Source organism: Branchiostoma lanceolatum, chromosome 4, assembly GCF_035083965.1.
Source record: "Branchiostoma lanceolatum isolate klBraLanc5 chromosome 4, klBraLanc5.hap2, whole genome shotgun sequence".
NCBI classification, from domain to species: Eukaryota; Metazoa; Chordata; class Leptocardii; order Amphioxiformes; family Branchiostomatidae; genus Branchiostoma; species Branchiostoma lanceolatum.
This window is the reverse complement of record NC_089725.1, coordinates 17332310-17344101: the sequence shown is the minus strand read 5'-3', so window position 1 is coordinate 17344101 and position 11792 is coordinate 17332310. Positions and strand designations below refer to the sequence as shown.

Here is an 11792-nt window from a genome sequence, read left to right as displayed (position 1 = left end):
TTAAAGATAGTGACCAATAAGCTGGGAAAGATCACATCACAGCAGAAATCAATGAAAAAGACATCAACTTCAATCTTTATTATATCATATGAAAACTTTTGCAGCCAAATAAAAATTAAGGAACACAAAAGTAAAACAGATCAAACACAATAGGGTAACTTGTATAGGACCTCATGCAACATTGGTTATAGTAACAGGATACGTTCAGACCCCTAATACCTTTGTTTGAATATACTCAATTCATATACAGTACTTTATTGTTGGAAGTCAATCAGATATGTTGCACAACATTGTTAGTAACAACTGATCAACTGATTCATCAAACTAAATAACTAAAAGCAGCAATTGCAAAATAAAATTTATATCAAACAATAGATAGGAGCTGCTTTGGTAAGTCATTTTAGCAATATAGCATGAAATGCATTTCTACCAACTACAATAACCTTTTTAATTCTCAACAATCTGAATAAATCCATTTCACAAATAAAACAGTTCTTTGCTGCTAACATTAAAATAAAATACAACTGAATTTGTTCATTGAACATCTGTATTGCAACAATTGTCATGTCAAATTCCTGTACCCAAAACAAACATGATATTCCAGTAACTGCACCTCATTGCACACAAAAAAAAAGAGGATAGCAATTTGGAGGTGAGCAAAACATTTTATTTCATTTATTGTTCACTAATTCATATTGGCACAAGGGTCCAAGCAAAATTGACTACCTTAACCTTGTGTATGGAATTATACTAAATAAACTGTATAAAATGAAGCAACATTGCATCTCTCTAGTCGAACCCTATAACCTGTATTCCCATTTCCTCTGCAGTCTGCTTCAGGGTTGACAATGATACCTCCTCCCTCGAGCTCTGTCCTACAGGATGGGTGTTCCCTGCCATGATGTGCATCCCTGGTTGTGTAGTCACCATAGTCCCATCTGTGGTGATCTCCACCATACTGTACACCACTTCCTGGGCCCCTTCAGTATGCAGGGTCAGTGTGGAGACTGGCTGTGGCATGCTGACCTCCTCATGTCCGCCTGGTGTGGGCAGGACGTGCCACAGGAGTTCTGAAGGCTGTGTGTGAGGAACCACTGCAGTCCCCTCCACCTGACCACAGCTGGGGGCCGACAGTCCAGGCACTGCGTGGTTACTCCCAACAGCCACATGATTGTCTGAGAATGTGCCGAGAGGTTGGTGAGTGGCCACGCTGGCAAGAATGTGCGCTGCGTCTGTGTGGATTGTACTAGGGTCAAGAACAACTCCTGCATGATGGCCCACATGTCCTTCCTGGGACATTGAGGCATCTTGCAGAGTGACACTGACTTCACTGTTCTGTAAGAGTGAACCTTCTCGGTTCATTTCTTCCAATGTAGTGCTGCCTTTGCCGTGATAGTTTTCAGGCGGAGGGATACATGGATGTATTGGTGATGGGACTGACTCTGTGCCCCCATCTTGATGAGTATCCTTGCCCAAGTGAGGAATGGGTGATGGAACAGAGTCTCTGTCGGATACATCAGAGCTTTCCTGCTCACTCTGGGGCTTCATTAGCATCTCGGTCAGTTCAACACTCTCATAACGGATAGTCTGCAACCTCAGGTAGCCATCATCATGCTCCTTGTACCTGCACAAGGACAATGGACTTAGTCTACAGGTAGATACAGGGTCATCTGAGTAGCATTGTGGTAGATAATACATGGTCTAGTCTCTAGAGAACTAGTAGTGTTGTATTTGCAGCCTGAGTGTCATCCTGTTTAGTTCCAGGCTCTGCCTTCTACTAAACAGAATGACACTCAGGCTATTGTAGTTGTTAAGAAGGAGATGGAATCACATACATTTTGTGTCTGTTTAGACATTCTGTTGAAATAGATATGTACTACTGTATGTGATTTTCAGTTCATAAAGCATGACTGATGTTCCCTAGGCTACTTACCTAAACCTACTGTGTCCTGAAGGCCACTTGAACTTGTGAGCAGTCTTGAGATGGCGAGTCAGCCCTGTTCCTCTGCTGTACACCTTCTGACAGATGTGACACAAGTACCGCTGTACTGCACCCCCACCCTGGGTACACAACCAGCACAAACTATGTTACAAACTACATGCTCCACACATATCATACTGATTGCGTATAGCTTAAACATCATGGTCAACTAGCACTAAGTCATGCAGTATCTACGTTGCAACATGAAGGTTTTCCTCTTGAAGATTTGCAACCTAAATGACCACTGACAGCATTTGTAAGATTTTGGACAAAAACTTTTAAAAAACTTTTTGCCTCTTTCTTAAAATCGAAATCTGCATTTGTTCTGAGCGTGTAAATAATTCTTATGTTCAGGTGAGTATCAGCTATTGGCTAATGGCTATCCACTGTTACTAGAAGTCAAACACATCAGGGTTGGGGTTTTGTTCGCGTGAAGAATTTTCGCGTTCGCGTGGAAAATTTTCGCGTGGAAAATTTGAAATGGAGAATTTATCTATAGGTTCAAAATATCAAAGTAATTTTATCATCAACATTTTTCTCCCTTGGGAATAGACTTGAGTCCCTTGGGAATAGCACACACCAAACCACACCACACCCTGCCCACACCCATGTAGGGAAAAAGTTTGCCTGTAATTTTGATCATTTGCTCATTAAAATACGCTAATTAGTTGATCAGAAGGGAATTGAAGGTTTACAAGTCTTAAGGTTTCACACCCACAAAATTTTAAAGGATTTTTGAAATTTAAAAAATACAAAAAAAACAAGTTGATTCCCAAGGGACTCAAGTCTATTCCCAAGGGAGAAAAATTTTGATGATAAAATTACTTTGATATTTTGAACCTATAAAGAAATTCTCCATTTCAAATTTTCCACGCGAAAATTTTCCACGCGTACGCGAACATTCTTCACGCGAAAAAAACCCGTTCCCACACATCATGGTTCAGTGTAGCTTCAAGAGCTTTAGCCATTAGAAATAATGATGTTTCACATTGTATAATTTTGTATGGCATCATCTGCATGTACATTGTACTACATGTACTAAGAATAAAAAAATCTAATTTCATCTTTCAACATACAACTACAAGTATACCATAATTCAGGGAATAAATAATTACTTAATTTTTTGTTAGTTTTTTTTGTTGGTGGTGGTGGTGTTAACCTCCATAAAAACAAATGATTAATCAATGGTCAACCAATACTTCTACTTCATGAAAACAATTAAATCAATGTTCAGCCAATACTTCTAGGCCTGTATGATTTCTCTGACCTCATGGTCCTTCCTGAGATGGTCCCTGAGACTGTTGTAGGCCTTGCAGCTGTAGTCACAATGCTGACACTGGTAGATTTTCTCCACACTGTGGCTGTCCATGTGACGCCGCAGGTCATAGTTAGTCTTACACCTGCGTGACAAGCACAAATACACACCAAGCACATTAGTTCTCAAGTTTGACCCAATCATGCAGAAAATGGAGCAGCCCAATTCTTTAAAGATCTTACCCAAAATAAACATCTTCTAGAATTCTCAATGGTATTTCCTTAAATATCATTAAGAAACAAAAGTATGGCCAAGACTGTATCATTGACCACTTTGAAGAATTTGAGGACACTTACTTGTAGTGACAGAAGTCACACTGGTACGGTCGGTCCTCTTCGTGACGAAACTTGATGTGACTACGCAGCCCTGATGGTGTGGGGCATGTCATGTCACAGTGGGGACACTTGTAGTGGTTGACTGGAAATTAAGCAATGGTCAGGAAATCAGGATGGTAAGAACTTCATCTAAAGCTATAGTAGTTTACTTATTAAAACATAGGTACTTGGGCTGTTGTGGCTGGGATAGAAGACAAGGGACATGCATAGTATGTCAGGCAAATAATCCGACTTAAACCCATTTTTTACTTGATTGTTCCTTATATGATGATGAGCGCCAATTGCTGTTTAAAACAATAGAACTAGACAAGAAATGTACAAAAATGTCAAAGCAGGACACTTTCATTTACCTTATGTCATGTACGAATGAGCACATAATGGACAAAGTATGTAGTCATGTTTCAAAATGTTTCAAAAAGAGAGAAGAAACTATTACATGTATTAGATGATCAATATCAGTTTAGCAATAGTCCACCGTTTTTAGTTCACTATATTAGAATGTAGAATTGTATCAATTCTTTTTATGCATTTTGCCTCTTATAGACCATGTGTGGTCATCTGTGCATTGAGCCCATCTGGGCAGGAACATGCAATAAAGACTATTATTATTACAATTAGTGTACAGATGAATGCAGTAGATACAACAGAATGTCCATGAAGTTTTCATGTAAAAGTGAACCATTCATCCTTACCATGATGTCTCATATGATCCCTCAGCAATCTTTCTGTGGAGAACCTTTTAGAGCAGTGAGAGCACTGGTAACTCTGATCTGTATGAGCCAGGCAGATGTTACTAATGTCAATCACAAGAACACAGAATACAAGTCTTACTGTGAACCTAAAAATATAATAAACAACATCAGGATGTTAAATATCACAGTAACATTATCAACACACTCACTGGCATTTTTAGAGGCACAGAAAATGTGTCCTAAAGGAGAGTTTATTTGCAATTTTGTGCCCCAGTATGTGGACTTGGAAAACACACAATGTGGTTGAGACAGTCCAAATACCAGTGTTTGACTATATCTAGACAAGTTGGGTTTGGCTTCTTTTTTGGAAGCAGAGGAAGATGAAAAGCTAGACTTTTTTTAATAATATGTGGGTTCTGTGATTTTAAGCAAAGAGTAGCTTTCTGTTCATTGGTGAATAGGAAGAAGTTAAGGCAAGTCACTGTGACTTAGGAACATCTGTTGTCCTTCTAAATTATCCTGGCAGCTACATCCAGCCCTACCCACCTTCTGGTGCCGCCTGTCTCTTGATATGATCCATGAACTTGGTTCTGTTGGAGAAGAGACCTCCGCAGATCCAGCAGGCGAACAGCTTCTCCTGGGTGTGCACTCGCATGTGCTCCTTCAACTTGAACTTATTCTTAAAACAGGACTGACAACCTGGGAAACGCAGAAATGAAGACACACGTTAACATTGACAACACTGTTTGCACAAGGTCTGACACTTGCAATTTGGGGCATACTTTTCCTACACATCCAGTAAATTTGGAAAATGCAACAAAATCCATCAGAAGGAATGGCACACCTTTTATAACCAAAATACTTCCTACAAGACAGTGATTAAATCATATAATCACAAAGCTACCAGCCTTATAAAAAGTGATGACTAGATCATAATCAATCTGTTTACCTGCCCATTTACATGGCACCAGTGGCATGTTTGATGGCCCATTTGGTTGGTCCGAGCTCATGGCATGCATCTCAACATGGCGGAAGTAGTGTTCAGGGTTGTCCACAATTGCCTGGGTCAAACAGACATTGTTACTTATGAAATTGTGAAAAGGGATGGTAGAAAGGTTGTTTTATTCAAACACTACACAACTTGACATCAGGAATATCAAATGAGGTTTAGATAATTTTCTTCATCTCTGAATCAACCAAAAATGTAACTGTGATACCTAGATGGACTCTTGATATCTATCAAAGGTAATGTAGCAGGAAATGCAATAAAAACACAGCTTTCAGGGACTAAAATACCCACAGAGCACCTGAAATATGCAGAGAAGGTTTTGAGCACAGAAAAGAAATATGAAAAAACTGCAATTTGGCAAGCTAAAAGCAAACGAGTACACATTTCAAGATTGGTATAATATATTACAGTAAACAGTTTTTGATTATGTTATCAGAACATGGTTTTCCTTGAGTCTACTGACCCCACAATCTTCCCAGGAACACTGCATCCTGTCTGGGATGTCCACCAGGTAGTTGCGGTTCTGTTTGTCCAGTAGACAGTGGTTCTCCTGGTTGTTCCTGGCCACCTGCATGCCCAGCCACTTCAGCTTGGCGTGGTGGGCGTGGTAGTACGTGTGGCGCAGGAGACTCTCAGGGAAGTTACCCGCAAAGGCGCCACAGTCCACCCACTGGCAGAAGTACTCATCTGTGCAGGTGGGGAAAATGGAGACAATTCTTGTAACTGTGATGCAAAAATGATGCACAAAAACTGATATAATATACTAAGTGTATATTGTACAGTATACCTACTTGCATATAGGTGCGAACCATTTTCATTCACTTTTGATGAACATCTTTCTATACCTCCTTTTCAATTTAGTATTGCTGCAATAGCTTTTTGCATATCTTTAAGATTCTTTGAATACCTTTGAGATTAGAACATCTACCACTTCCTGAAGCAAACGTTATCAAATATCAATAACATGCTTGATATGAAACCAAAAGCAAACTAAGTTTTGCCTGTAGATGTACATTTACATCTTATAACCTCCATCAATAATGTTGTTAACAGTTGCATTGCATAACACAACTTCTTTGCAAATTAGAAAAGCCTTTCTCACAAAGTTGAAGATGAGTAAGTTTGAACTATTCAGTGCTTACCCGGCATGTCTGGCCTGTCCTTCTGTGCAGGTAGGAAGTGTGGATAGTGGTGCTCCCGGATGTGCCTCATGAAAATGTCCACATTCTCATGGACTTCCCCACAGGAGGCCCACTCACACACCAGAGACATGGGCTGGTCACTCAGCTTCTGCTGAGGCATGCTGGTGCAGTGGAGATGTCTGTGGAAGGACAAAAATCACACTGTTATACCCAAGTTGTCGTACTTCTGTGTTTACAAGAAATGAACAGCAAAAACACATTTAAGTAAATAAGCCGATACACTGATCAAACTGTACATGTGCAAGGTCCCTGAGACATAAGCAAAACATGCGTGTCTGGACATCGTTATGCAAATCGACTGACAGAGGCCATATACATCTGGACATGAAAAAACAAGACCTGCTTACAAGACAGGGACCATCAATTTTGACCAGCACATGCGCCATTGAATCTGTGAAAAGGCTTATATCTTGTATTTTTATGAACATTGGTCACTTTCATACAAAGCAACAAAGTATGTTGGTTCTCCCTATAAATAATATAATTCCACTTGCACTGATACAACATTATGACTATATGACTTAACTATAAATTTAGGTGCTGTTAAGTGATACTCCATTCAGTAAGTGTCACACTTGGAATTGGACTTTCAGGAGTAGAGCAACAAAGAGAGGAGGAGGAGTTGCCATTGCTACCAAAGAACACATCAAAGTACTAGAGATAAAGCTGACCAACACAACACATGCAGACATCGCTGCCGTGAACATCTACGCAGACACCGGCAGCTTCACTCTCATCTCAGCCTATGTTCCACCTGATAACAAAGATGGAATAGATGAAGTCATGAGAGTACTCGAGTCTCTCCAGGGCACCAACAAACCCCTGATACTGTGCGGAGACCTAAATGCCCGGCACCCTGCATGGGGAGATGAAAGAGAAAACCCCCTCGGACACCACCTCAACAGCCACTTGCTGGCAAACAAGCTCCATGTCATCAACAACTACAGACCAACAAGAGAAAACAGCGTCATTGACCTCACTATCACTAACAAGCAAGCAACACAACTGATTGAAAGATGGAGGGTACAACCCGAAGTTCAACTGAAAACAGACCACCACCTCATCACAATGCAAATCGGTACCAAGAAACCAGACACCAAAGTCCAAAGATGGGACCTTCGAAACGTAGACTGGGAGAAATGGGAAAAAACCACACACGAACAATTTGAGAACTGGCTAGAGGAAAACAGAGTCAACACAGAACCAACTAACATCAACACATCTAACCTCTACGAAAGCTTCAAAGACACCCTGAACAAATGCACAGACGGAATCATAAGCAAGAAGACCATCACCAAGCACAGCAAAGGACACTGGAATGCAGCACTTGAACAACAAATGAAGACCACAAAAACAGCTCTAAGAAAATTTCACAGAAGAAGAGACACTCACAACCTCAGCAAATACCTGAAAGAGAAAGAAAAGCTCACCCTCATGGAAGAAGACGAACAGAACAAGCACTGGCAAGCACAACTACAAAGTATGGACCCAAGGAGACCACAGGGCTTCTGGAAGACAATCAAAACCCACCTTAACAAGAACACAAAGACCGTCATACAACCCCTGAATCTACAGAACGGAGACATAGCCACCACAGACGAAGACATCGCACAAGTAGCTACAGAGACCTACGCCCCTAGCGGCGTAGAAATGTCTGGAGACCTCAGCCATTGGAAAGACAACGTCACTCAAGCAGTCCATGCAGTCATAGATCACCAGACTGACGCAATCAAGAATGACGACCAACAAGACGAGCAACATGACGACCCCTTAAATGCAGACCTCCAGCTGGGGGAAATCCAAGCTGCTATCAACAGGATGAATGCCAACTCTGCACCCAGTCCTGCGGAGGGGATCCTCCCTATCATGATTAAAAGAGCAGGTGAAGGGCTAGCTGAAGCTCTTCTACACATGTTTCAGTGTATATGGAAGCAAGGTGAGCTACCAAAACAAATGAAACAAGACACCAAGGTCCTGATCCAAAAGCCAGGCAAAGACAACTACAACCTGATCAAATCTTACCGACCCATCACCCTCTCCAGCGTAATAGGCAAAATCCTAGAACGTGTTATCAACAACCAGCTAACATGGTGGGCGGAAGTAAACAACCACCTTGCACCAACTCAAGAAGCCTACAGAAGACACAGAAGTGCACCTCACGGAGTCCTCAGACTAACACAAAACATACAAGAAGGATGGAAGCTTAACCAAACTACCGTTGCTGTATTTGCAGACTATGAGGCCTGCTTCGACCGAGTATGGCAGGAAGGCCTGCTATACAAGCTTATCAACAAAGGTGTGAAAGGCAGGATGCTATGCTATCTTAGCTCCTTCCTCAAAGACCGGGAAGCCACCTACAAGATCAACACCATTACCACACAACCACAGCTGAGCAAAGTTGGAATACCACAAGGAGCCGTCCTCTCTACAACCCTCTGCAACCTGTACACGGCCGATGCATACTCTGACGTCAACCTTGACAACTTCCAGTACGCAGATGACGCAGCAGCCTGGAAGACCGGAGAAGATGTCCAAGCCGTGAAGAAATGTGTAGAAGAAGAGATCTCCAAAGTGATGCTAAACTGGTGCCCACAATGGAACATGAAGGTTGAGCCAAGCAAAACCAAAGCCATGATCTTCCCCCCTCCACATGCAGACAACACTCATACTGAGGACTTGAAAGTTGACAGCAAGAACATACAACTGGTTGATGACTTCAAGCTGGTAGGAGTAACCCTGGACCAACAGCTCACCTTCAGCAATCACATCACAACAACGAGGACAAAAGCATTCAAGGCCCTGAAAGCCGTAAGCAAAGTCACACAAGCAAAGAAGAATCCTAACCAACAAGCCCACATCCTGCTTTACACAACACTAGTCAGGCCCATCCTAGACTATGCTTCGGAATGCACAATCACAGCCAAAGACAAACTGGAGAAGGCCTACTCGCCCATACAAAGACAAGCACTGATAGCAGCAACCGGGTGCCTCGAGAGAACAAGCACTGAAGCTCTGGAAACACTGGCAGGAATCCCACCGATCGACATCCACCTCAGTTGCAGACAAGCCCAGGCGTACCTAAGAATGACCTCAAAACACACAGGAAACCCCATCTACGACACCATATCTCACATGAAATCTCAAAAAACAACAACCCAGACAGGATCCCCGCTCCACCTACTCCAGACTAGACTCAACGAGCTAAAGGGAGAGATGGATGAAACCACCGTAGACAAAGAACCATACTTCGACGCCAGACTCCCCCCTTTCACCATGGGCAGTATAACTGGAACTTTCGCAGCAACGACCAACACCACAGAGGGAAAAGACAAGGCACGTGAAGATATCCTGGACACTCTACAACACATCTCAAACAGCAAGGAACCAACAACCGTCATTTTCACAGATGGCTCAGCGCTAGGAAACCCAGGGCCCACTGGGTGTGCTGCAGTCATCTATGAAAGATGGGGAGTCACTGAACCTTTCGCAGTACGCAAACCTGTAGCAGCCAAGTCTAACAACTATGAAGGAGAACTTGAAGGACTTCACCTTGCCATCAACACCATCAGCAGAAGACAATCCACTACCACTAACTTAAAGGTCCTCATACTCTGCGATTGCAAGGCTGCAATAGAGAGCGTCTTAGGAGTACAGCTAGTAGACGCCTACAACAGCCTGGTGCACACCATCCGCAACAAACTACGGGCACTCAAACTGCAAGGTCTCACCACACAGATCACCTGGTGCCCGGGACACATGGGGATCCCTGGAAACGAGATTGCAGACAAGGAAGCCAAACTGGCAGCAGACGAAGCTACAAACATCCAATACACATCTTGGACGAAACATCAAGCCATGAAGCACATTGAAGCACAAGCACATGAGAGATGGAACAGAAGGATGAAGCTGAACATGAGAAGTGAACACATGCAGAAAATCGCCACTAACATGAAAAAGAAAGGCAGAACACATGGAAGAAGAAACACACAAGTAAACATCAATCAGCTAGTGAGCGGCCACACCAGACTCAACGCCTACCAAAACTGGAAGGACCCAGAGGTCTCACCAAACTGCCCAAACTGCGGTGCTCTGGAGACCACCAGACACTACCTGTACCACTGCCCTCGGTACGTAAAGGAAAGACAACACATGCTGCTAGAAGCTGAGAGCTTATACGAGACATACAACATTGCAGAGGAAAGCAGAGACACGGATATCGTCACTCTAGCTGGGATGAGAGAAGACCTTTCCGAGACAATCAACAAGCAGATGTACTTAGCTCTCTCCCGGTACATCGAGAGCACGCACAGACTCGATGTGCTCTCCTAGAAACACCTCCAGCAGTTCGCAAGCACAAGCCACCAAGAGTTAAACACCTAGAGAGACATCAGCCTCGTATGAACCAAGCGTAACACAGCACCAAGAGACCACGTCTAGCGATATAATAGACGTTAAACAAGGACAACAACAACAACAACAACAACAGTGAGAGTCTAATGTTTCCGAGTACATTACGTCAACAGGAAAGATACATGTAGCGCGCGTTAGCTATACATGTGACATAAGGTCACGACCTAAAATCTTCTGACCCTGAGCCTTGTCCCGGACGGGCGAAATCTCAAGAACTTCCAACAAAACATGAGCAGTACAGCAACACGTTATGGGGGTATTGAACTGAAGTATCCATTATAATTTTCGATCAACTTTCTATCGCAAAGTGTCACATAACGTCACCGTAAATTATTTTCCCCAAAAAATGTCCGGCGCGCCCCCCTCCCTTTATAGATATGAACAGATATCATGTATGACAAGACACTAATAGTATAATGAAAGGATCCTGTGAACATATTTTCGGGACGCTTATGTAATGACCTACTTACCTTTCGTTCCAAACAGGAAAAGGGGCGATAGACTGAATATAAACGCGTGTTTACGGTGATCTTTGAGATTTTTCCCGCACTCAGCCCTTCGAAAAAGGCGGCCACAGCACTGAGGGACGATGTTATGAAAAGGCTAGCCATTGGTCAATACTGTAAATTCCTTGTAGGAGAAGCCAATCATATCTCCTGTTACAATTGTGACACATTTGGCATAGTTCATTAGAAAACTAGCTTTTGACAGCCCTGCTGTACATTTTTATCTTTTAAATGATTAAAAGCTACTTGATAAAAGTGTAATCATATTTCTTTTTAATAATGATTAATTTACATTTTTACTACAAAGTCATATATAACGTTAGGATTACGCTCACCTGCATA

At 42.4% G+C, this 11792-nt stretch overlaps 1 protein-coding gene across 1 annotated transcript; it reads right to left on the bottom strand.

Moving 5' to 3' along the window:
• Positions 1 to 48: 48 nt before the first annotated feature.
• Positions 49 to 11523, bottom strand: LOC136432977 (histone H4 transcription factor-like). Its single transcript, XM_066424707.1, has 10 exons — positions 11415 to 11523; positions 6475 to 6653; positions 5796 to 6019; positions 5273 to 5384; positions 4870 to 5022; positions 4324 to 4401; positions 3593 to 3713; positions 3249 to 3381; positions 1934 to 2061; positions 49 to 1624 (listed from the first exon to the last, which is right to left on the bottom strand). The coding sequence occupies exons 2-10, from the start codon at positions 6632 to 6634 to the stop codon at positions 790 to 792; spliced, it is 1944 nt and encodes a 647-aa protein (XP_066280804.1). The 5' UTR covers positions 6635 to 6653; positions 11415 to 11523; the 3' UTR covers positions 49 to 789.
• Between the last annotated feature and the right edge of the window lie 269 nt (positions 11524 to 11792).